Source organism: Haliotis rufescens, unplaced genomic scaffold, assembly GCF_023055435.1.
Source record: "Haliotis rufescens isolate VD_foot unplaced genomic scaffold, xgHalRufe1.0.p SCAF_17, whole genome shotgun sequence".
Taxonomy (NCBI): Eukaryota; Metazoa; Mollusca; class Gastropoda; order Lepetellida; family Haliotidae; genus Haliotis; species Haliotis rufescens.
The window spans coordinates 26418144-26445506 of record NW_025963857.1 but is presented as its reverse complement, the minus strand read 5'-3'; the positions used below and the strand labels follow the sequence as shown (position 1 = coordinate 26445506).

The window sequence follows — 27363 nt, the reverse complement described above, 5'->3', positions numbered from 1 at the left end:
ATATTCATAGTTGTAGTGAAATGGGGGCATTATTTCTGTGGGGATTCTAGGGCAGATGCTGGGGCAAAATAGGTTCCCTGTAATCCCACAGTTGTCTCCCTTGTGTATGCCCAACAATAGCCTGTTCGTGGAGCTCTCTATACTATCGCTGCCACCAGTCAAAGCTCCCTACTGTGATAGGTGGCTACAACCATGCTTGGAGTTGAGTTCGCAACCGACTGACCGTTATGTTTACGAACAAGTGATGACTGTCGTAATGCTGAATACTCTTACCCCAGCTAAATTTTCTTTGGCAATTTGAATTTCTGTTTCATTTAAACTATCATGTAATTGGTATAGTAGGAATGTAAGAGGGAAGTTGGGTGATTTTCCTTTAGTCTGCAATCTCAAACCAATCTGATTAAACAAACAAAAAGGTAAATTCATTTGGGAAATCTGGTCAGGTGTAAATCTTTTCAAAATTCGCTATCATAGCATTCTCAATGACATAAGCAAAGGTATAAATGTTACAACATTTAGGGTTAGAGGGCAAATTTGAAGATTCTCGTAATGGCGGCTTCTACACTAGTGGCAGAAATGATACCGAGAGTGTAACATTATTGTCATGTGCTGGGAAGGAGCGAGTACTGGGGCAGAATAAGTTCCCAGGAATCCACAGTTGTCTCCCTTGTGTATGCTGGGGCATGGTTTCTCAATGGACTCTCACTATAGAACCGGTATACACTACGTCTGGACTATTACGCCAGCCACACACACATACGTACACCCATGTCCCTACATAAGTGCAATAATCTTAAATGTGATGTTAAACCCCATTTCACCTCAATTTTTTAAATGTTTCTTTTCTCCAAATTACAAATTTTTAGGTTGACAGACCTGTCAAACAATTACTGTATTCAATAAAATAAGCACCCTGGCCGCTCTCAAAATTAGAAATAGGGGTCTCTTATTAGTAAATAATTTTGGTGAAAGAGTTGAAAGTTGAATTTTGTGGTAAATGATACAAAAGAAAAGTCTGTGCCTATTATACATGACAGATATATTTTTTCCAGAATTTAATTGCCTGTAAATTGTGTAATTAAGGGCGCATATAACACATGAGTGCTTATTATACACAAATAAATAAGTCTTGTGTACATTGATCAATCAAAAGGGTGCTAATTGGGATTGTTCACTAGCCAATATATTAGCAAATATTGCCGTTGGCGCTTATTAGAGCGGGGCGCTTATTACGTCGAATGCGGCTTTACCAAATAAAATGCCTCATGGGTCTGACATTGTGTTCCAGGAGGTTGACTCCAGTGGTAAAGGAGAGATAGTGTTTGAACAGTTCTCCTGCCTCTACCACCGACTGGTCCATGTGAAGAGTGTAAGTACAGCTACAAACAAATCAACTAGTATTGTTTAACAATTGATAAAGGGACGTGCATAAGTTTATGACATAATAACCCGGGTTAGAATTGATTCCAAGCTAGCTATGCTGGTTGAAGAGGCGACTGAATGGAATGGGTGGTCATTTCGGTGACTTGTTTGATAGTGTGTGTTCGCACTCTGACAGAGTGGATCGTTGTTCACAATATCTGTCACTGGATTGTCTGGTTCAAACTTGATTGTCTACAGGCTGCTATCATATAGCTGGAATATTGCTAAGTGCGGTGTTAAACAAACAAACAAACATATTATATAATCAGCTGATAACTATGGTTGCTGAAATCTTTTTCTTCTTTCATTATATATATACCCGTGAAGATCCGGGGTAGAATAGGTCTTCAGCAATCAATGCTTGTCGTAAAAGGCGACTGTGCTTGTTGTAGGAGGTGACAAACGGGATCGGTCAGGCTCGCTGACTTTGTTGATGCTTGTCATGATGCTCATGATGTCAATCACTGGATATCTGGTCCAGACTCGATTATTTACAGACTGCCGTCATGTAGCTGTAATATTGCTGAGTGTGGTGTTTAACAACAAATAAACACTTCTGAAATAGAGGCTAAACCAAACTCCATTCTTGTGTTCTACATTATTTTACATTAATTAATATTATTGCATCCTTAGTGTATTGTTTGCCTTGACTTCAGATTGCCTCTGAACACTTTGAGAAGTATTTTGAATCGTGTGGCGAGGAAAGGTAGGTTATCATTAGTCTCTGAAGATGAGGTGTCGGTGGTAGTTTATGCAACATATTTAGAGATTATTGTCACTGTTTGTTATTGTTAATAAGTCTTCAGCAACCCATGCTTGCCGTAAAAGGCGACTATGCTTGTCGTAAGAGGCGACTAACGGGATCGGGTGCTCAGGCTTGCTGACTTGGCTGATGCATGACATCGTATCCCAATTGCGTGGATCGATGCTCATGATGCCAAACACTGGATTGTCTGGTCCAGACTTGATTATTTTCAGACCGCCGCCATATAGCAGAAATATTGCTGAGTGCGGCGTAAACCAACAAACAAAAACAAAACATATATATTATGTGTTTGTAGTAACACTTGTATTATGCAGACCCTTGGCATGGTTTTAGCTCACCTGACTGGAAGTCATTTACCCATATTTTTAGCATACTGCACACTTTTTTCTAAAATATCGAGCTGTGTAGAGGGGTGTGTGCATAATACGCACCATATTATTAATGGATTTGAAAAATGTAAAGACATTACTGTGAGGATGTCACCCCAGAAATACCATTTCAACAAATCTGTACTGAAGTACACAAGTTAATCCTGTTATAACACTGTCTGGTTATAAAAAGTGTTTATTGTATGGATTTATGTTTGTAATCTATTCTATTAATTTCTATAATTTTATTCAAAATTTCATTCAATATTGCTTATGTTAATTTCAATGGTATGTCATGTCTAGTGATGTTTTATCGAAAAATTTGCATCTATATTAAACCAATTTGTTATTGCCTGTTTGTTCTGAAGGGATACAATGTAGGTATTTGCATAATATTCGAAAAAACATGGGTTTTTCTCTCTCCAAAATACTGCATCCTCTAGATCTAGAGGGACGTGCACTATACTCCAGAAAATACAGTTGTCTTTGTTTCCTTTCTGTAATGAGGTACCCAGTTGTCCCCGGGTTGAACAGGTCCCAAGCCTTCCATTGTTTGTGGGGTGGTCGGGTAGCCTTGTGGTTAAAGCATTCCTTCGTCATGCCATGGACCCGGGTTCAATTTCCGACATGAGAACAATGTGTGAAGCCCATATCTGGTGTCCCCTGCCATGATATTGCTGGAATATCTCTCACTCACCTCTATTGTTTGTTGTAAGAGGCTACCAGAGCTCCAGATAACTTTTGAGCAATTGAGGTTTTACTCTAGGGTTTCTATTCTTATTGGGTTATTTAATTTTTCAAAAGTTAACCAATATTTTTTCACTCCTCTATTCATCACTCTATTGTTTTTTTCCCAAAATTAATGAACATTTTAAGATTTTAAAAAATGAAATAATGTTTTAGATGTATATAACTGTTCTAAATTTATAAGCTTGACTCAGAAAAGAAATTAGCTCGTAATTTGTGTGTTGGAAATTAGCTTCTTTGTACGTATGCTAAGAAAGCTTCATTGGGTATTTACGAGCGCTGTTCTACACATTTGAGTTTTTCATTTAATGCATGCGTTACTGTACGCAAGTTAATTGAAAGTAATTGGGTTATGAATATTTCTAGGGGGTATTTTACGCAAATATGCTGCTTATCTGTAGCTCTGGGCTACTGAAGTGAATTACTTGGTCAGGCATGGTGACTTGGTTGATTGGATGTCTTTGTACCCCAAACATCACTCAATGTTTTTCTGGTCGGGAATGGATTACTTGCAGACTGTCATGATATGAAGGGAATATGTCTTCAGCATAGAGTGAGTGAGTGAGTATGGTTTTACGCCGCTTTTAGCAATATTCCAGCAATATCACGGCGGGGGACACCAGAAATAGGCTTAACACATTGTACCCATGTCGGGAATCGAACCCAGGTCTTCGGCGTGACGAGCGAACGCTTTAACCACTAGGCTACCCGACCGCCCCTCTTCAGCATAGAACACAAAACAAAACAAAACGATGTATGTGGTGTATTTTGAATTTGAAATGATTGATTGACATTCAGACTAGGATTGTGCTGCATTTTTCATATTTATTTTGCCTTGATCCATTTTTTAACAGGAGGATGACAGCTGAAAGATTTCAACAATTTTTACATGAAGAACAAAAGGTGAATAGTTGTACAGTGTGATATTTTGATAGCATGATGTCTGATAAACATTACCAGTAGGGCTGGGCGGGTAACTCGGGTACCCGGGTCGGGTGGGTACTGAGTAGGACCCGGGTACCCACAGGACTACCCGGACCCGTGGTTAGTCACGTGATATATTGTTTAATGACAAAAACTATCAAGAACTCTATGGTAACACTCCAAGTCACTAATGTTCGCATTTCTTTCTGACTATGCACCCATTCCTTCTGATTTTCCATATGGTTGAATAAAGATATAACTTAATTCAACATCAGTGTATGAATGACCAGATTGTTTAATACATGTATCTTAATATGTTTTGCCAGGCTATGCTAAAAATGTTCCCAATCAGACATTTTGAGACATTTCCTGAGACCTACAGTGGGTACCCTACAGTAGGGTCGGGTAAAACCCGGGTGGGTACCCGGGGAGTGAATTTGGACTCGTCCCAGCCCTAATTACCAGTAACACTCGGGGAAACGGGGTGGTGGGGTGGGGGCCCAGTTGTCGAAGGGGCCGCAAATAGCTGTGTTGAGTTGTGTCCCTTGGGATGCCAGAAACATATGATGATGGGTACCAATCCCAATCAGCCCCCGCAATGTTTCTAGGTTTGTCAGCACCATACTCGTGCTCATGAGTTTCACCAAAGTGGTAAAAGTCTAAGACCTGCATCACTTCGGTCTTTCCTCCCACATTAGGCTGACACGCTGTTGTATAGCTGAAAAACTCTTCAAAGTGGCGTTCAACCACAGTCACTCACTCAGTGTGACCGACTCATGAAGATCTGTGGTAGAATAGGTATTCAGCAACCCATGCTGGCCTTAAATGGCAAAAGTGCTTGTCATAAGAGGCGACTAACGGGAATGGGTGGTGAGATTGCTGACATGGTTGATGCATGTCATTGTATCCCAATTGTATTGATTGATGCTCATGATGTTAATAACTGGATTGTCTGATGGCATTATATAGCAGCAGCTGGAATATTGCTGAGTGCAAACAAACAAACAAACATTCCAAGTTATTTTGGTGTAAATACATTTGAATAGTAACAGAAACTGCTCAACAAGCAGCTGACGCAATTTCTCTTGTATTCATAGCTCAACATTCACAGTGTCCTCTAGCCAATAGGGGCAGTCGGGTAGCCTAGTGGGTAAAGCGTTAGCTTGTCACGCCAAAGACCCGGGTTCGATTCCCCACATGGGTACAATGTGTGAAGCCCATTTCTGGTGTCCCCTGCCGTGATAAAGCGGTGTAAAACCGTACTCACTCACTCACTCTAGCCAATATATTTTTGCCCTTCAGTGTCCAGTCATCGATCTTTGAAATTTAGAAACAAATGATTCAAGGTTGTGATTCACCTGCAAAAAGAATATCAACTTATGAAATAAAAGTACTATATAGGGATATGAATTGTGTTGCAACCATAGCATAGCAACCCCACCATATCGTTACACCTCTAATTGTGTGTTGTCAGGATGGGAACGCGACAGACATCAGCTATGTGAGGAACCTGATGACGACGTTCCTGGACGAGATGGTGCGTTTGGCTGGAGGGCTCTACTTCACAGAGATAGAGGTCAGTCCTTGCAAAGATCATCATCCGTTAAAACAGGATAGGAACAGATGAACGTTAGACATCCATAACCTCTGAAGGGAATCAGGTTATCATGGTTATAATTGATCCTAGCAGTTCAGAGCTTATCATAAGAGGCAAGTTATGGATCTGGTTGTCAGACTTGTGTGTGGTGCTCATGATATCAATCACTGGATTGTCTGGCCCAGACACCGCTATCGACTGCTATGTGAAACAACAAAGAAGCCTAGGATCTCTAAGTCATCGTCAAGTCAAACAGAATTAGTTAGTCATTACATCAATGGAGAAGGTTGAAAACCTGCAGACAGAACATGTGTTTACAAGATTGGTCACATCGATTTGCATGAAAGATGTTTGTAAAGTTGTTAACTGACTAGGTTTGTTAGTGTAAGGGACTGCCTCCTTGGTCTCGTGGTAGAGCATCCCCCCGAGAGAGGAAAGTACTGGGTTCGATCCCCAAATTTGTTTTACCTAAAAGCCGTTAAAAGATATAAATGTTGTTACCCTGCCTGGTGCTTCGCATTAAGGGGATACAACAAGGACTGGTTGGCTCGGAGTCTGTATACAGTGTCTGAGTGACGTATTCATGTTAAACTGCGGCACGGACTATGCATAGATTGTTAGTCCAGCCAAAATGAAACTTCGGAATTCCAGCCCAGTTCAGCAAGGGTGGAAACTGGACTTTTATAGTCAGTTAACACCCTTGTCTCGAGAAGATGGCGGAGTGGAGTGGAGTGTTTGCTTATATCTTGTGTGTATGTGTGTATCTGTGGTTTTCAGTTCGAAGACTTCTTGTTCTCGCCTCACAATACAATATGGGACACAAGGAATGATGCCATCACCCATGAAATGAATTTCCCTCTTTCTCATTACTGGATCGCGTCATCTCATAACACGTAAGTATAGTTTCCAAAACGCTCTTTTCGGCAGTAAGCCATGGGTTTGTATACAGTGTGTAAAATAGTCTCCAAGTATTGCTTGTCAGGTTGGCCAGCTGGCCTTAAAGTTACATTTTCAAATTTCACTAGCTTAGATAAGTGACAGGTTTGTTCTGCAAAGGTATCGACAAAGGAATCCCAAAGTGCAAATGAGTCAAATGTTATGAAGGGGGTAAATTGTAGCTTGTAAACGTCGCAACATTGCAATCTTGATTTGAATATTTGATGGTCGTGTTGATCTACAGAAACGGGAGAACTGTGCTTAAAAAACACTTTCAAAATTCAGTAGCCAATCGGGTTAGGGCCCTTTCAGATTCTTTAACCTAACTAAAATGTTTTACCTTACCTAATGCTACACAGTGCTATAGGTGTAGCGTCAGGTAAGTATAAAAACATTGCATTTAAAGAGAAATGCTCATGTTGTACCTTACCTGACACTACACCTATAGCATTGAGTAGTGTCAGGTAAGCATAAAAACATTGCATTTATTCAGAAATGCTCATGTTTTACCTTACCTGATGCTACTCCTATAGCATTGTGTAGCGTCAGGCAAGTATAAAAACATTGCATTTAATCAGAAATGCTCATTTTTCTATCAACAGGTTTGTGTGCAGGCAGCCGTTTTGCTCACAGGGTTTGAATACCCTGCATTCCTCCATTATATGTGACTATTATGGGTCCCCAGCAATCTATGCTGGCCGTAACAGGCTGCTAAATGGATCAGGTGGTCAGACTTGGTGGCTTGGTTGATTCCATGTCATTGTACCCGACATCATGAAAACTTGAATTCATTAGACATGACAGTCAGTCGGTTGCAGCTGCAGTCATCATCAATGGCTTTCATTTGGAAGTTTCAGTGAAGTGCTAAACGTCTGAGACCTGCATCACTTCGGGCTTTCCTCCCACATTAAGCTGACATGCCGTGATATAACTGGAATACTGTTAAAAGCGGCATTAAACCCAACTCACTCACACACAAAATCAGATATTAATGACAAACATCTTGATAATATTTTCTTTGTTTCCACAGTTAATGTGTGTGCTACTGCGGACCTGTTAGAATCGGCCCCCACTTGCATTAGGGAAGAGGGGAGTATGTATGTACCTCCACAATTGTATCCGACCAGCGTTGAATGTTGCATAGCGAGTGATAGTGATGTGACTTGCAGCATCCTGTTATTTCAGATACCTAACAGGAGATCAGTTCTCCAGTGAATCATCAGTTGAAGCCTACGTCCGGTGTTTAAGAATGGGCTGCAGGTGCCTTGAACGTAAGTCTTTTTTCCTCATTCTTTTTATTATCAAGAAAGGGATCAAGCTTAGTTGTCAAATCAGAGAGCAGAAGGTCTAAGACATGCCAAAAGATGTTAAAAGATGATACTTCTTGTTACCCTGCCTGGCGCTCGGCATCAAGGGAATAAAACAGATTGGACGGCTAGGAATCAGTAAACTGTGTCGGAGTATCCATGTTAAACTGCAGCCTGGTATCTCAGTGTGCTTACCATGTTTGTGTTTGCTTCTTTAATAGGTGGGGGCAGTCGGGTAGCCTAGTGGTGGTTAAAGCGTTAGCCAGTCACGCTGAAGACCCACTTTCGATTTCTGACATGGGCACATTGTGTGAAGCCCATTTCTGGTGCCCCCCACCATGATATTGCTGGAATATTGCTAAAAGAGGCGTAAAAGCATACTCACTCACTTTAATATGTGAACTGAACCCCAGCATCCTCTGCTAGTTGTAATGGATCGGGTGGTCAGACTCAGTGATTTGCTTTATGGTATGTCATTGTACCCTAATGGCTTGGTTGTTGCTCTTAATATCAATCACTGGATTGTCTGGTTAGGTTATTTACATGAAACTGTCATATTGCTGGAATATTGCTGAGTATGGCATTATGCAACAAACAAACACATCTTTTAAATGATACGCAGTTGACACCATTTTCTATATTCCTATTTTGCTATTGCAGTGGACTGTTGGGATGGCCCTGACAGTCATCCATACATCTACCATGGCCACACACTCACTTCAAAGGTCAAATTCCTAGATGTTCTCAAAGTGATCAAAGAACATGCTTTCTCAACATCAGCGTAAGTAGACAGCAAAGATTGGGTCAAACTTGCTTTAATATCAAATACTGGTCATGGCCCCGTCAACAAAGACACTGCAATTCACTGTGCAGAGTTACGTCCCTTAGGCATGCCAGAAGCCTAAGAACTTGGGTTCGAATCTTTGTGCACCCCGATAATGTTTCTATGTTTACCCATGCCACCCATGCTAAATTTACATCTAAGACCGCAACCACTTCTCTACCAGGTGGAGCTGACACATTGTTCATATCGGCGCTGAACCCAACTCATTAACTCACTAATATCCCATCCATTCCCCATGTGTCTCATCCATTCAACATGTGTCTGATCCATTCTCCATGTGTCCCATCCATTTACCATGTGTCTCATATATTCCCCATGTGTCTCATCCATTCCCCATGTGTCTCATCCACTCAACATGTGTCTCATCCACTCAACATGTGTCTCATCCACTCAACATGTGTCTCATCCACTCAACATGTGTCTCATCCATTCAACATGTGTCTCATCCATTTACCATGTGTCTCATCCATTCCCCATGTGTCTCATCCATTCACCCTGTGTCTCATCCATTCACCATGTGTCTCATCCATTTACCATGTGTCTCATCCATTCACCCTGTGTCTCATCCATTCACCATGTTTGTCATCCATTCACCATGTCTCATCCATTCACCATATGTCTCATCCATTCAACATATGTCTCATCCATTCACCATGTCACTTGTCCATTCACCATGTGTCTCATCCATTCACCCTGTGTCTCATCCATTCACCATGTGTCTCATCCATTCACCATATGTCTCATCCATTCACCATGTCACTCGTCAATTCCCAATATGTCTCATCCATTCACCATGTCACTCGACCATCCTCCAACTTTTGTACCATTGTGACTGATATGCTTATTTTATTGTAGGTATCCTCTGATTTTGTCCATAGAGAATCACTGTAGTTTAGGGCAGCAGAGAAACATGGCTATGGCGTTCAGAGAAACATTTGGTGGTGAGTAGTACTTGTCCCTTGCAGCTGTGATAATAAAAACTCCTTGATTAGTCTTACAGCTTATCATCATTAATAATTATTATGTCAGTAATAATTTGTGCAAACAATACTGAACGTGGTAAGGATGTGAGGTATTACCTGTATTTCGGTAAATTGAGATTCATTCTTTCCACAATACGTATCACAATATCATTTTTTCATGCTCGATATATTGGGTGAATTCAAATTGGGAATTGTATCATGTGTTTAATGTTATATACTTGACAAATGCCTTGGCTGCCCAGGAGCGAGCATCCGGGGCCCCAAGATGGCTGCGTATTTATTGAACGAGTAAACATTATGTTGTAACAGCATCTTGTTTCGTTCCATTTATGAACTTCAATTCATGAGGTTTCAAATGTTAAAGTAAGCATATTAAGATATACAGATAATGTAGCTCGGAATTTAAAATCAGCTGTTTCAATCTGAGATGATTATTGTGAACTGATACCCCTGATTGACCAATCAGCATGCTTTTTCCATATTCATGGTAGAGTGTTGATTACTGCCTTCCAGATCATCTTCTGATCGAGCCCATCAGCAAAGATGCAACAGCCTTACCGTCCCCAGCAAACCTGAAGAATAAGATTATTTTGAAGGTGAGTGTTGGGAATGTAGTTGAGTTTGGCACAATGCTATCAAAGTGGTTTGAATATTCACTTGTAGAATGAAGTCAATTATTGTCCCCCCTGTGGGGATGTGAATTAGAATTGTATAGGGTTGGTAAATGTAGAAATTTGTTGTATACACAACATAGAAATGTATCAGTTGGTCAGCATAGAGATGTATTGGGTGGTCAGCATAGAAGTGAATCGGATGGTCAGTATAAAATATAGAACCTGTGAAAACCTGGGTTGAAATAAGTATTCAGCAACCCATGCTTGTCGTAAGAGGCAACTAACGGGATCAGGTGGTCAGACTCGTTGACTTGGTTGATCAATGTCAACGTATCCCAATTGCATGGATCAATGCTCATGATGTCAATCACTGGTTGGTCTGGTCCACACTCTTATTTACATACCACTGACGTAATGCTGGAATATTGCTGAGTGCAGCGTTAAACCTCACTCACTCACTCATTCACTCACTCACTCACTCACTCACTCACTCACTCACCCAAACAATGACCCACTCACTCACTCACTCACTCACTCACTCACTCACTCACTCACTCACTCACTCACTCACTCACCTTTCCAAACAACCACCCATCCAGTCTCCAGCTAGTTAAACAGTGTCCTGTATTTCCATTCACAGCATAAGAAGCTCCCTGAGTGGGTCGATGGCAACGAGTGGAAGTACACAGTGTCCAACGAAGACAGCAACCTGGATGTGGATCTCAGCTCTTCCATGAAGAACGGGATGATGTACCTCGAGGACCCAGTCGATCATGTACGTTGCCAACAGTTACTGTTACCCTGGTTACTTCACCATTCCGTATCATGGTCATTGTAAGAGGTTTGCTACATGTAATTTAGTATGTTGAAGTGCTTGGAGGGAAGAAATAAATACAGTCAAGTCGCAATTTTCATTCCTGGAACTAAATCTGATTTGGACAGGGTACATGGTAGGGCTGGGACGAGTCCAGATTTACTACCCGGGTACCCACCACCCTATTACCCGACCCTACCCAGGTACCTGTTGTAGATATTTAAGGAGATAGGTACAAACTGTCCGATTTGGTAACGTTTGACCATAGCCCTGGCAAAATGTATTTAGATACACGTGTAAAATGATCTGGTCATGCATACACTGAAGTTTTACTGCATGAAGTTTTATCTGTATTCTAACATATAAAAGTCAGAAGGAATGGGTGCATTGTCAGAAAGAAATGACATTAGTGACTTATAGTGTAACCATAGAGTTTAATAGTTAATGTCCCTTGAAGCTTTGGATCTCATGTTTTCAGTCATTAGTCTAGATAGAAGACACATTATGGGTCCATGGGTCCGGGTGGTCTTGTGGGTACCCGGGTCCTACTCAGGACCCACCCGACCCGAGTACCCGAATTACCCGTCCCAGGCCTAGTACATGGCGTATAATTTTGTTCAATTAAATTGTTAGCAATATTGACAATATGATTACAACATTGTTAGGGAATATAGGTGCATTGGAAAATGTGATTTCTCCATGAAAAAGCTTTCATTTGGCTCATTGTTAAAAAGTGTTTAAATATATTTAATGTACAATCACCCACATATTTAGTCACTTGAACGGGATGATTAGACAATTAGGAGTTTTTAATGACCGTCTTTATGCAGCCTCAGAACAGTAATTATTTTCTCAAGGGACAAAAGTTATGACATTTCGCCCCATGTGGCATCTGGGTTAGAATTGTCCCCAGCAATCTATGCTAATTGGAAGAGGCGACCATACAGATTGGGTTGTTAGGCTCAGTGACTTGGTTGATAGCATGCCTGACACCTTGAAGGCATTGATTGTTGCTCACTATATCATGGACCCGTGAAAATTCCGGGGTAGAATAGGTCTTCAGCAACCCATGCTTGCCGTAAAAGGCGACTATGCTTGTCGTAAAAGGCGACTAACGGGATTGGGTGGTCAGGCTTGCTGAATTGGTTGATGCATGTCATCGATCCCAATTGCGTGGATCGATGCTCATGATATTTATCACTGGATTGTCTGGTCCAGACTGTCCCCAATGATGATGAAGATGAAGACTGTACCCAGTGATGATGATGATGATGATGATGATGGCGACTGAAGGAGATGATGATGATGATGATGATGATGATGATGATGCATACAGTTTGAAGCATCTGTATTAAGGCTTGTTCAGCATTGTGAAGCCTACTGCTGTGTTTCAGACGTGGCACCCTCATTTCTTTGTGTTGACCCACAACAAGCTCTACTACACCGAGGAGACCCAGACGTCCGACATGGATGATGAGACCGATGATGATGACAGTGCATCTATTGAGGTAATGCTGACACAATCTTTGAATAAATCCTTGAACTTGATGTGTTTCTAGTGAAGGTACACCCTTATTTCATCAGGGTAAAACTCTATTGAGGTAATGCTGACACAATCTTTGAATAAATCCTTGAACTTGATGTGTTTCTAGTGAAGGTACACCCTTATTTCAACAGGGTACAAACTCTCTTGAGGTAATGCTGACACAATCTTTGAATAAGCCATTGAACTAGTGAAGGTACACCCTTATTTCATCAGGGTAAAACTCAACTAATGTAACTGAGAAATGGATTACCACAATAATTGGTTTGCAGAAACTACCTCGTGTTTTTGTTGTAGTCATTTCTTCTCATCTTATGGATGCTTCTCTTATATATATATTTAATTGGTTTTGTGAGAATTGTCATGATATGACTGAAATTCTGTTCAAAGCGGCGTTAAACTGAACTCACTGATTGTGTCCTTCTCCCTGTACTTGTTGAATCAGAACCGAGCTACAGAAGAGCTTCACTTCAGTGAGCGGTGGTTCCATGGCCGCCTTGAGGGGGGACGTCGGCGGGCCGAGGAACTCCTCCATCAGTACAGCTACCTCGGGGATGGCACTTTCCTTGTCCGGGAGAGTGATACCTTCGTTGGAGACTTCTCGTTGTCCTTCTGGTACGTTGTGTCTGTTGTGTACGTTGTGTCTGTATCCACAAAGCGATCTTAGCACTAAGATTAACTCTCATAGGCTTATGATAGTCGTAGCGCTTTGATCACTTTGTGGAATGGGTCCTGCATGGTTCCTATTTTGATGGGATGCTTTATATTTTTTAAATAAGTTTGGTAATTACCATGATAACTGTGGATGAGAACTGCAATATTGATAAATCTGTCTGTCTGTCAGTACAATAAGCTTTGTTGACCCATACACACAATTAATTATTCCCCGCCATGAGGTGGAAGGGGGATATAGGAAAGGGTGCTGTCTGTACATCCTTCAGTCCTTCTGTCACATTTAATTTCTGGAGCAGAACATAAAGACATGAGATATCTTAGCCAAACTTGGCTCATACATAGGTCTAATAGTAAACTGATGCCTTTTGATAGTTTGGGATTTTTTCAAAATTGTATTTGATGACTGTGATCCCAACTGAAAATGATCAGTTAGCATCTGTTAGTTGTTTTTCATTTCACTGGTTTGTCCATTCGTCACCACTCGCCCCTTTCCGTAACCTGCAAGAAGTCTCGTCCCCCTATCGATGAATGTTATGTGTGAAAATACGACAAACCAATCAGATTGCGCGTATGGTTTCAAGTACTATGTCAAAGAATCCCTCAGAAATAATTTTTGATTTTACATATAACTTGCATCTAAAAATATACCCAAGACACAGTTAAATGTGTTCAATCATACTGTATAATTCCGCCCCTCCCGATGTGCTTTAAATTGCATCTGAAATATAAATAATATATTGGGAAATGTATGTGAACCATTACGCAACGAATTGACAATTGTTTTAGGTATGCCCGTTTGCGCTAAGACGGAACCCGGTCGCAAAAATGGCCACGAGAGGGGCACGAGTCGCTATTCGGCTTGTCCCGGAATAACACGAGTTGGTCACGAATGTGGTTTGTCTGGTCAGGACTTACAGTACAACTTGATAAGGCTATCTGGTCAGCTGCATACTGCGACAAACAAACAATATACAAATAATTACTCTTGACGAGATCAATATGCCAAAAACAAAGACCCTCGGACCTGATCCCTGAGGTGGTCTGCCCTCCGAATGTTTCGGTTTTTTTACCAAAATGCACATTAATGTTTAAGAAGCCTTTAATCTGACCTTTGTTTCATTACAGCTGCGAACCGTAAAATGATGGTTTACCAGATGTTTTCTTGCAGATGAGTCAGTATTCATCAATACTGATCATGTGATGAGTCAGTATTCATCAATACTGACCATGTGATGAGTCAGTATTCATCAATACTGACCATGTGATGAGTCAGTATTCATCAATACTGATCATGTGATGAGTCAGTATTCATCAATACTGATCATGTGATGAGTCAGTATTCATCAATACTGACCATGTGATGAGTCAGTATTCATCAATACTGATCATGTGATGAGTCAGTATTCATCAATACTGATCATGTGATGAGTCAGTATTCATCAATACTGACCATGTGATGAGTCAGTATTCATCAATACTGACCATATGATGAGTCAGTATTCATCAATACTGATCATGTGATGAGTCAGTCTCAGTGTCTGTCACATGATTTGGGGGTCTGCATTGAAATGTATTGTTTCTTGCGTCACATAGTACGGAATAACCAGTGAAATTGCAAGAGGTATAACAATCCATTTTTGTTCACCTATTACGGCTAACAGCGGAATGGTTTAGTGAGAATTGATAACTACATAGGGAGACTGATTGTTTGTCATGTTAATGTCCCTTGAAGCTTTGGATCTCATGTTTTCAGTCACAGGTCTAGATGGAAGACACCATTATTCACAGACTGGCGGGATGTATTTGGGATATTGATGACTTAGGAGTCAATCTACATACACTCGGGGCACGGGTGGCCCAGTCGTCCTAAAGCGCCGCGATTTGCTGGGCAGAGTTGCGTCCCTTGGACACGCCAGAAACCTACGATCGTGGGTTCGAATCCCGGTTTGCCCCAGTTATGTTTCTAGGTTTGTCAGCACCATACCCGTGCTCATGGGTTTCACCGAAGTGCTAACGTCTGATACCTGCGTCACTTCGGGCTTTCCTCCCACATTAAGCTGACACGCCGTGATATAACTGGAATACTGTTGAAAGCGGCATTAAACTCAACTCACTCACTCACTCACTCACTCACTCACTCACTCACTCACTCACTCACTCACTCACTCACTCACTCACTCACTCACTCACTTTCCTGAAGTGATTGCTTTCCACTCAAGGTTAAAGCAGTCCTCATCTCTGTTGTAGGCGCCAGGGTAAGGTGAACCACTGCCGCATCAGATCGCGACAAGAGAGAGGTCAGGTGAAGTACTACTTGATTGACGCGGTGACCTTTGACTCCCTGTACAGCCTCATCACCCACTACCGGCAGTTCCCACTCCGAAGCTCCGACTTCACTATGATCCTCAAGGAGCCTGTGCCACAGCCACAGAGTCATGAGGGCAAGGAGTAAGTAGGATCATGGCGCAAGTAGGATCATCGCTTCCACTTCTTCATATGTCACAGTCATGGCCTCCCCTTCTTTAGACATCACAGAGTCATAGCCTCCACTTCTTTAGACATCAGTCATAGCCTCCACTTCTTTAGACATCAGTCATAGCCTACACTTCTTTAGACATCACAGAGTCATAGCCTCCACTTCTTTAGACATCAGTCATAGCCTCCACTTCTTTAGACATCAGAGAGTCATAGCCTCCACTTCTTTAGACATCAGTCATAGCCTCCACTTCTTTAGACATCAGTCATAGCCTCCGCTTCTTTAGACATCACAGAGTCATAGCCTCCACTTCTTTAGACATCACAGAGTCATAACCTCCACTTCCTTAGACATCAGTCATAGCCTCCACTTCTTTAGACATCACAGAGTCATAGCCTCCACTTCTTTAGATATCAGTCATAGCCTCCACTTCTTTAGACATCAGAGAGTCATAGCCTCCACTTCTTTAGATATCAGTCATAGCCTCCACTTCTTTAGACATCAGAGAGTCATAGCCCCCACTTCTTTAGACATCAGTCATAGCCTCCACTTCTTTAGACATCACAGAGTCATAGCCTCCACTTCCTTAGACATCAGTCATAGCCTCCACTTCTTTAGACATCAGTCATAGCCTACACTTCTTTAGACATCAGTCATAGCCTACACTTCTTTAGACATCAGTCATAGCCTCCACTTCTTTAGACATCAGTCATAGCCTACACTTCTTTAGATATCAGTCATAGCCTACACTTTCTTTAGACATCAGAGAGTCATAGCCTCCACTTCTTTAGACATCAGTCATAGCCTCCACTTCTTTAGACATCAGAGAGTCATAGCCTCCACTTCTTTAGACATCACAGAGTCATAGCCTCCACTTCTTTAGACATCAGAGAGTCATAGCCTCCACTTCTTTAGACATCAGTCATAGCCTCCACTTCTTTAGACATCACAGAGTCGTAGCCTCCACTTCTTTAGACATCACAGAGTCATAGCATCCGCTTCTTTAGACATCACAGAGTCATAGCATCCGCTTCTTTAGACATCAGAGAGTCATAGCCTCCGCTTCTTGAGACATCAGTCATAGCCTCCACTTCTTTAGACATCAGTCATGGCCTCCACTTCTTTAGACATCACAGAGTCATAGCCTCCACTTCTTTAGACATCAGAGAGTCATAGCCTCCACTTCTTTAGACATCAGTCATAGCCTCCACTTCTTTAGACATTAGATAGTGATAGCCTCCACTTCTTTAGACATCACAGAGTCATAGCAGCCGCTTCTTTAGACATCACAGAGTCATAGCATCCGCTTCTTTAGACAGAGAGTCATAGCCTCCACTTCTTTAGACATCAGAGAGTCATAGCCTCCACTTATTTAGACATCAGTCATAGCCTCCACTTCTTTAGACATCACAGAGTCATAGCATCCGCTTCTTTAGACATCAGATAGTGATAGCCTCTGTTTCTTTAGACATCAGTCATAGCCTCCACTTCTTTCGACATCACAGAGTCATAGCCTCCGCTTCTTTAGACATCAGAGAGTCATAGCCTCCACTTCTTTAGACATCAGTCATAGCCTCCACTTCTTTAGACATCAGTCATAGCCTCCACTTCTTTAGACATCAGAGAGTCATAGCCTCCGCTTCTTTAGACATCACAGAGTCATAGCATCCGCTTCTTTAGACATCAGATAGTGATAGCCTCCACTTCTTTAGACATCAGAGAGTCATAGCCTCCACTTCTTTAGACATCACAGAGTCATAGCCTCTGCTTCTTTAGACATCAGAGAGTCATAGCCTCCACTTCTTTAGACATCACAGAGTCATAGCATCCGCTTCTTTAGATATCATAGAGTCATAGCATCCGCTTCTTTAGACATCAGAGAGTCATAGCCTCCGCTTCTTTAGACATCAGAGAGTCATAGCCTCCACTTCTTTAGACATCAGATAATGATAGCCTCCACTTCTTTAGACATCAGATAATGATAGCCTCCACTTCTTTAGACATCAGGTAGTCGTAGCCTCCACTTCTTTAGACATCAGAGAGTCATGGCCTCCACTTCTTTAGACATCAGAGAGTCATAGCCTCCACTTATTTAGACATCGGAGTCATAGCCTCCACTTCTTTAGACATCAGGTAGTCGTAGCCTCCACTTCTTTAGACATCAGAGAGTCATGGCCTCCACTTCTTTAGACATCAGAGAGTCATAGCCTCCACTTATTTAGACATCGGAGTCATAGCCTCCACTTCTTTAGACATCAGATAGTGATAGCCTCTGTTTCTTTATACATCACAGAGTCATAGCCTCCACTTCCCTATACCTCACAGATTCATAACATCTGCTTTTCTATACATCACAGAGTTATTGTCTCCATTTCTTTGTTACAGTCATGACAGGAAGGAGTTAGTAGGCTATGGCCTTGACCTCTATGCATCCATACATAGAGCCATAGCCTTACTCATAGTTTTACAAGGTTATATTGCAGAACAAGTATTATGACTCTCATATTCGGACAATGAAATCAATTTCAGTGAACATGAAGTACTGAATTCTACAAGCACAGCTACTTTAATTATTGACCCAAATATATGAGTTGAGATAAAGTGGAATGCTATTTATTTAGCATTGTAGGGATATTGTAGGGTCGAAGTTGATGGTGGCCCAGTCATCTAAGTGTCTGTGCAGAGTTGCGTCCCTTAAGCATGCCTGTAACCTACATCTGAATATGTTTCTAGGTTTATCTGCACCAACCTGTGCTAATGGGTTTCACCAAAGTGGTAAATGTCTAAGACCTGCAACACTCTGGCACATAAATTGTATTGCAATATGTCGCAATATGGAGAGCTGTATTGCGATACATATGACTGCATATTAGGGCCCAAATTATATACTTTTGGGCAGTCCTAATGGTACTTTGTCATTGAGTCTTTAGATTGCGAGTTGGGTATTATGGATAAACAAGACTACCTATTATGACATCAATATGGAATGTTAATGTAAAGATGAAGCATGTGCTGTTTACATGGTTTAGATATGAACCCAGTCCATCCAACTGGCTCAATATAGTAGATATGATTTATACAATTAATTATACATCAATTCTTCTGTTACTGCATTGGCAAATATCAATATGCAAGGGTTATATTGCGATATGTGTGATGATGACAGCCGTATTGCAATATACCAGTACACCAGTTATTTTGTACCCCCCTAACTTTGGACTTTCCTCCCACATCAAGCTGACATGTCATGATATAACTGAAATATGCTGTTCAAAACGATGGTAAGTGTGATGCTTGATGCTTGATGTTTGATGCTTGATGTTTGATGTGCAGTTGGTACCATGACAACATGAGCCGGGCAGAGGGAGAGGACCTACTGAAGCGGATGCCTCACGATGGCTCCTTCCTGGTGCGACACAGCGGAACTGACCAATACTCATTCGCTATATCATTCAGGTAAGTGACCACATGCAATCAGTTCAGTACATCTTGTTCCTTAATATCAGTTCAGCACATCTTGTTAGTTAATATCAGTTCAGCACATCTTGTTAGTTAATATCAGTTCAGTACATCTTGGTAGAATAGGGCTACAGAAACCCATGCTTGCTGTAAAAGGTGACTATGCTTGTCGTAAGAGGCGACTAAGGGGATCGGGTGGTCAGGCTCGCTGACTTGGTTGATCAATGTCAACGTTTCCCAATTATGTGGATCAATGCTCATGATGTTAATCACTGGATTGTCTGGTCCAGACTCGATTATTTACAGACCGCCGTCATAAAGCTGGAATATTGCTGAGTGTGGCGTAAAAAAACAAACAAAACAAACATTCACAGGGCAGAGTGTTGGTCTTCAAAATAATTGTGTTTTTGTTTAAGCAAGATCGTTTGTTGCCATCTTCCAGTTGAAACATTGTATATCTTGAAGCACTGCCTGAAATCATTTTATCTCAAACAAAACCTGCACCGCACCAACCCTGCCCTAGAAATAGTTGGTCCCTGAAGAACAAGGATGGAAATTAACCAAGAACATCTACTAGCCTGATCAGTGATAACAACACCACCCCAAAATGTTTGAAACTATTCTAGCCTGTAGGATACCTTTAACATTAACAAAACTGATCCAGGCAAGCAGGCTGGTGCTAATTTCCATCTCTGCTTTTGAGAGACAAAAGCACTTTGATCTATTGTGGAACACGGCCCTGCTTGAAAGATGACAGCTTCAGAACAGATTGCCGTTGTTTCAGAGCTGAGGGCAAGATCAAACACTGCCGTATCAAGCAGGAGGGACGACTGTTCCTCATCGGCAACGCTCAGTTTGAGAGTCTGGTGGAGCTGGTCACGTACTATGAGAAGAATGCACTGTACAAGAAGATGAAGTTAAAACATGCCGTCAATCATGAGGTCGTCAACAGGCTGGACATGGTGAGGACTTGCACATAGACTTGCTGACTGCTAAAAAAATTACGACAGTCAGATTTACGATGAATTGTTGACATCAACTTAATTATAGCGTGAATATGTCTGTGATAATATACTACTCAAAAGAAGTTAAAGAACACCCAATTTGTTCATATGGCTATGGGTAATGTCTTGCCATGACAGATTAACTTCAGTCCTAAAAAGAGGGTGTTCTTGAACTTCTTTTGAGTAGTATACATACATGTCTCCATGGTATTCAGGTAATATGATTGGGATGATACATAAAAACGTCCACCATCAAATAAACTCAAGATAAAGGGCAACATTTTTATAAAATTAATTGGAATATAAGTTAATGAAAGAAATTAATCTTTTCAAGTTGTATTCACATTGTCTGATTTTCAATGGATTTTCAAATGTAATGGTTGTGATAGGAATATGAAGCACTGGTATTAAAGGACATATCTATATGTTTAATGGTAAATCGTCAGAGGTTGATGTGCAAGCATTCAGATGCCAATGTGAGTTATTCCCCTTTCATTATGAGTTATTTCCCTTTTAGTATGATTTATTCTCCTTTGGGTACGATAGGTCTTCAGTTACCCATGCTTGCTGTAAAAGGCGACTTTGTTTGTCATAAGAGGCGACTAACGGGATCGGGTAGTAAGGCTCGCTGACTTGGTTGATGCACGTCATCATATCCCAATTGCGTGGATCCATGCTTATGATGTCAATCACTGGATTGTCTAGTCCAGACTCGATTATTTACAGACCGCCTTCATATAGCTGGAATATTGCTGAGTGTGGCATTGGACAACAAACAAACAAAACAAACTTTTGGTATGAGTTGATTTCCTGTCGGTATCAGTTCTTCCCCTTTGAGTATGACTTTTCCTCTCTTTTAATATGAGTTATTTCCCTTTCTTTATCAATTATTTCCCTTTCAGTATGAGTGATAGCCCTTTCAGTATGAGTTATTCCCCTTTCATTATGAGTTCTTCCCCTTTCAGGCCCCCGATGAGACAGGGATCTATGGCACACCAGATTTATATATCAATCCTAATGATTTCACAACAAAGGTAACCAAGCTGGTGGGGCGGCACAGCTTGTGGTGGTAGTGTGCATGTCGTCTGTGTTCTGTCGGGCTGGTTCACCGCTTCACTAATACCTTGTTTTCTTCCAGTCACTTGCTTCACTCATTTCTAGTTTACACAATCTGGTCTTTGAATTTGCAATTGTTCTCTGAAGAAAGCCGCATCAGGTCATGATGAATGTTCGAAATTATCAAGGGAGCACGGGTGGCCCAGTCGTCTTAAGGCGCCGCGATTCACTGTGCAGAATTGCGTCCCTTGGGCACGCCAGAAACCTATGATTTTGGGTTCGAATCCCGGTTCGCCCTGATTATGTTACTACGTTTGTCAGCACCATACCCGTGCTCGTGGGTTTCACCGAAGTGGTAAACGTCCGAGACCTGCATCACTTCGGACTTTCCTCCCACATAAAGCTGACACACTGTGATATAACTGGAGTACTGTTAAAAGCGGCGTTAAACCCTACTCACTCACTCACTCGAAATTACCATCATAAAGTCTGCTTGTCTGAGACTTTAGAATTGTGGCATCAAATTTCCATGTGGAATACCCCCTAAACTCTTTGGTTGATGGCAACTTTTTGAAAATGACAGATGAAAATAAAATTAATTTCTTACTCAGCTCATAGTGTGAAATGCATAAGGGACTGAGTGTTGTAAGGGTATTTTCTAGTTTTGGTGAGAAGGTGTAAAATTGAAATATTACTGTTAATTTTTATTTTAAGTTTACATATTTTTGATTATAAGGTGTAAAATGCATAACTATGGACAAAGGATTATGAGAAGTGTTTCTTCATGAACTGTCCAAATAAAAATCTGAATATTGGGTAGGTGAAACAATAGTATTGACAAATGACAACTACCAGTAGCCTATTCTTTTAGGAAATTAACTACAAGCAAGTCTGTGATCAATTTTGCACATTTTACAGTAATAATGAACTATGTTTACCTAATCTTGTAAGAAATTCAGCTTGGGACAATGCCTTGTCCATGTTAAAATCACATATCAAATTGCTCACTGAAAACTGGTTTTTCTCCCACCTTTTAAGAACAGTTCGCGAAATGCCTTCACAAGATTTAGAATTTGGCAATTTTGTCTTGCTAGAAAGGTCCCTGATCACACCTCATCCATAGTATGTAAGGAGTGAGTGAGTGAGTTGGGTTTAACGCCGCTTTTAACAGTATTCCAGTTATATCACAGCGTGTCAGCTTAATGTGGAAGGAATGTCCGAAGTGACGCAGGTCTCGGACGTTTACCACTTCCGTGAAACCCACGAGCACGAGTATGGTGTTGACAAACCTAGAAACATAATCAGGGCGAACCGGGATTCGAACCCACAATCATAGGTTTCTGGTGTACCCAAGGGACGCAACTCTGCACAGCGAATCGCGGCACCTTAGATGACTGGTATGTAAGGAATAATGTATAACAGTGTATACTTTTCAAGTGAGAATAGTTCTCAGTGTCACACTGTGTATGGCGCTGGTCAGTTCTTCAGCAAATGATGGATTTCAAGAACAGATTTTGCACAATAGTTGATCAGTTTCCTAATGGTGAGGCTAACATGCTTGTATCTTGCTAACAGGGTTTTATGTAGGGATCCAGAGTAAGTTCCCTTGGCTGGCGAAATGGGAACAAATTATTTATTACTTTATTCAAACTTGTGAAATTTGTTTTTAAGTTTTTATTTTCTAAAGTTTGGAGATATTTTAACATTGTTTAAATATATCTATTGTGTCCTGTTAGGCTTAAAAAAATAAAAGAATTGGTTCTCAGGCAATGACTTTTGAAAATATAGTGTGGGCGGGTGGTGTGTTTTGTTGTTGTTTATGTGGCTTGTAACCAAATAAACAGTTGTGTACCATTAACCTGGGAAAGGGCCTCCCTACATAAACAAGCATACAAACTCCTATTGCCACCATGACCATAACACGAGATGTGCAGTAAAGCAGGGCACATGTAAAGGGAAGTAACTGCATGCTATATTGTATCGCATTGTTTTTAAGTATTAGGATTTTTAGATTTTATTAAAAACGGAAATAAAATCAAAACATGCAGTCTTAACAATGATGCGAGCTGTGCTTGAGAACCAAGACTGTTATTTTTTTAGCCTTATATCAGTGAAATAGGAGTCACCTCGACAGGGCCATTACCTGGTGAAGCAGTCTTAACTATTACAATATGAATTGGGAACCGTTTAGTTCCACTTTAGGAATTCGTACTGCAATTTGCTGCAGATTAGGGGCTGAATATCGGCCTGTGAGCAGACCTACATAAAGCCCTGCCTCATACACAGGAGATGCATGACATGTTTCCTCTTGCAATGTTTTCTAGAGGAGCCAAGACAGCATGTTGTCACATGGAGAGTCTCTACATCAGCTAAACATGCAGTTCCAATTCCACGTTTACTGTTAAGAGTCCTTTCGAAGGAAGACCATTGCCATTAGCATGAAATAAAAAACAAAACAGTTTCATTTTGAGTTTCTTTAATAAAGTATGCTGTTAGATTTAGATTTATTTTTTTGAATGAGCAGAAATTAAATCGAGTTTAGTAATTTTATCAGACTGATGAAAAATTAAAGTAATTTAGAAAGACCAAAACAGTTTTGAATCTTGTTTTACAGTTGAAAATATACTAGTCAACATTTGCTAAGGAGTAAACTAGTCTTTAGTCAAAGGTTTGGTCCTTAGCAAATGTTGAGTAGTATAATTGCTAAAAGCGGCGTAAAACTATACTCACTCACTCACTCTTTGAGTAGTATATGGTTAGTTTGAACATCGTTTTATTTGGCATGATTATAAGGAACTTTTGAAAGTTATTAACATCAAATAACCATAACAACATATGTTTCTTAATTTCATATTTATCTTGGCATATTGACCTTACATAAAACAACGAAAGAAATCGGTATGGCGTTACTTTTTTCCTGTTCAGCTCTTTTTCCTGTGACGGAATGCCCCCAAACTAGTCAGTCAGTGAATTGGAACTGCATATTTCTGTGTTGGCCTGTGTAGAGTGGACTCCCGACAGGTATACCAGCTAGTGGTTGTGATGTAGTGAGTGAGTGAGTTGGGTTTAACGCCGCTTTTAACAGTATTCCAGTTATATCGCGGCGTGTCAGCTTAATGTGGGAGGAAAGCCCGAAGTGATGCAGGTCTTAGACGTTTACCACTTCGGTGAAACCCACGAGCACGGGTATGGTGCTGACAAACCTAGAAACATAATCGGGGCGAACCGTGATTCGAACCCACAATCATAGGTTTCTGGCGTGCCCAAGGGACGCAACTCTGCACAGCGAATCGCGGCGCCTTAGACGACTGGGCCACCCGTGCCCCCTGTGATGTAGACTAACCTGTACTAACCATCAGCTGCTCTCACCCCTGACGGCTTTTCTAGGCTGACGACGACAGCGACGCGACAGTGTATGAGTCATGGGTATACCATCTTCCCAATCGTTATAGGTCCAAGGTAAGGATGAAGGGACAATCGGCAACAGTCAGTGCCACTCATAGGCCGATTATAACGTGAAGTGGATATGTGTTTGTTATAAGTTATGTTGAAAGCAAGGGCAACTTTAGACTGATATCTACAACAAATGTTCAATACAATTTCCCAAATTTGAGTGAGTTAGTATGGTTTTGCACCGCTTTTAGCAATATTCCAGCAATATCATGGCAGGGGACCAGAAATGGTCTTCACACATTGTACCCATGTGGGGAATCGAACCAAGGTCTTCATCATGACGAGCGAACGCTGTAACCACTAGGCTACCCGACGCCCCTCCCAAATTTGAATTAACAGTCTTCCAAATGATTTTTGTAATGTTATGGTTTTGTAGTGGTGATTAAAATGTTCAGATATAATTTTAGAAACCATCCAAATTTAATGGACAATAAGAACTTTAAATTACCAATTTTGAACAAATGTCTGCCGAAGTGCACCCCATCAACACAGAAGGGTTATGATATCAAGGATACTGGGGGCCAGATAAAAGGAAAATCAATGTTCCCAAAAGAATTTTGCAAATAGACAGACCTTACCAGGTGTCAGAAGTGTATGAAATGTGTGGTTTAAATGTAAAAATTAAATCATTAACTCTGATATACAAGACAGCGATTATTTAAAAGCAGACTTTGAAAGTTAAATGACGTTGAACAAATGTAAATAGTGACAATCAAATTATGTGGTAACATATTGATTGACAGCAATCTGTTACATACCTTGTTATTCTATTATAGTGTTTTTGGACTGTGGTAATATCTAAGTTGTGATTTCCTATGGCTAGGAGTGGGACGTAGCAAATCAACAGGTATTCAAGGGCATGTGAGGCATTTGTAGAACTGATACATCCATGGACACTTAATACGATTTTTAGGGCCCATGGTATATCTAATGAACATTTACTGTACTTACTTTTGTATTGAAAGCAAATCTGCTAAAGAAGGAAGTACTTGCAGTATGAACAGGATGAATGCTAATACAATGTATGTAGGGCTGACTTCAGATTCGTGAGGAAGTGTTCAGATAGGAATCCTGTCACAAACCAGAAATAAGGAAGAAAGTCCATACTCAATAGGAAACTGCATTATGTCAACTATTCAACTACTGGGGCAAGTTTGGAATGGTTTGAAAGTTTTAATCATATAATACAGTTAGACCTTTCTTGAGAGACAGCATAATTGATTTCCAGGCCAATATGCCAAGAAAATTTATTGATTGAGACAAGAACAACAGCTTTAAATTTGTTTCAGACTTCTGGATATCATTTCTTTAAATATCTTTTGATTATGATACTTCCTCAAAACGTAACATGAAGAGCATCAAGAAGTTAAAACAAAAAAGAAGTTTGAAATATCCAATACTATGCTGTCTTGTCGGAGTTTTTGCATTTTTCAGGGGATTGTTTTCAAATTTGGCATGGTACAATGTTAGGAGGCTATTGAATGAGTTTTCGACTCATTTTGCTTGATTTATCATTTTTAGGCTGCAAGCTCGATTTGGGGTAACAGGTTTTGTTGTATTTCTCATTGTCTTAAACCTGGGACTATACCTATCCGAGTTCTATTTCTCATTGTCTTCAACCTGGGACTATACTTTGCCGAGTTCTATTCTGAGTGAAAAGGATTTTCCAAATTCCTGTAATTGTATTTCCACTTCAGCATTTAAGAATGGGGATAGTGAAGCTGAAGGGGTCGTTGTCGGCATGGGTAATGGAGATATGTACCCCAGGTATGTTTCTGTATGCAGAAATGTACCCTAGCCAAAATCAGAATACAGAAAGGTACCCAGTACCCTAAGTGACGGACAAGTCCATATTCCCCCAACCCGAAACCGGTTCATATTGTAGTTCTGGTTCAGTGCATGCTGGAGAAAGCTGTGCATTGCAGAGTATTGCACGCACGTCTCTGTTTTTGCTAATTTTTCATATAGCAGACTGGAATGCATGTCTACAATAGTATTACAGCTCTGATCCATTTAAAGTAAGGAAATAACAAGAAAAAACCAAACAACATTTACTGCCATGTTAAATTTTACCGAGGTTGGCATCCAGGATGTGTCGTATACATTAGCGTTCAAGGAACCGGTTCAGTGCATTGGGGAATATGGCCTGCAGTGTAATGGACTCATCCTAGGATACCTTTCTGTATTCTGATTTTCTGTACATTTCTGTTTAAAGAAGCGTACCTGGGAACATACCTGTAGTACCTGTGCCGACGACCCCTTCAGCCATAGTGTATCAGACTATTCTGTAACTAGCTCTAATTAGTTTGAAGTATTTGTGTGTTTGTTCAATTGTAGGATTATCATATGCACATTTTAATAGTTGCATGACATCC

The 27363-nt window shown here is 40.8% G+C and overlaps 1 protein-coding gene across 5 annotated transcripts in view; it reads left to right on the top strand.

Annotated features, from left to right (window-relative positions):
- LOC124138590 (1-phosphatidylinositol 4,5-bisphosphate phosphodiesterase gamma-1-like) overlaps positions 1–27363 on the top strand; it is an 83943-nt gene that overhangs the window by 24833 nt on the left and 31747 nt on the right. For 2 of the 5 annotated variants that reach the window (XM_046505319.2, XM_046505317.2), the window contains exons 6-21: positions 1289–1369; positions 2079–2128; positions 4158–4206; positions 5702–5803; positions 6602–6717; positions 7946–8031; positions 8728–8848; positions 9767–9852; positions 10408–10490; positions 11149–11283; positions 12717–12830; positions 13311–13480; positions 15788–15988; positions 19350–19472; positions 20260–20437; positions 24923–24994. In XM_046505319.2, the coding sequence (XP_046361275.1) occupies positions 1289–1369; positions 2079–2128; positions 4158–4206; positions 5702–5803; positions 6602–6717; positions 7946–8031; positions 8728–8848; positions 9767–9852; positions 10408–10490; positions 11149–11283; positions 12717–12830; positions 13311–13480; positions 15788–15988; positions 19350–19472; positions 20260–20437; positions 24923–24994 (1767 nt within the window). Of the gene's footprint in view, positions 1–1288; positions 1370–2078; positions 2129–4157; positions 4207–5701; positions 5804–6601; positions 6718–7945; positions 8032–8727; positions 8849–9766; positions 9853–10407; positions 10491–11148; positions 11284–12716; positions 12831–13310; positions 13481–15787; positions 15989–19349; positions 19473–20259; positions 20438–21444; positions 21514–24922; positions 24995–27363 lie in introns of all 5 variants that reach the window. The other 3 variants (XM_046505321.2, XM_046505318.2, XM_046505320.2) reach the window with 2 other exon arrangements.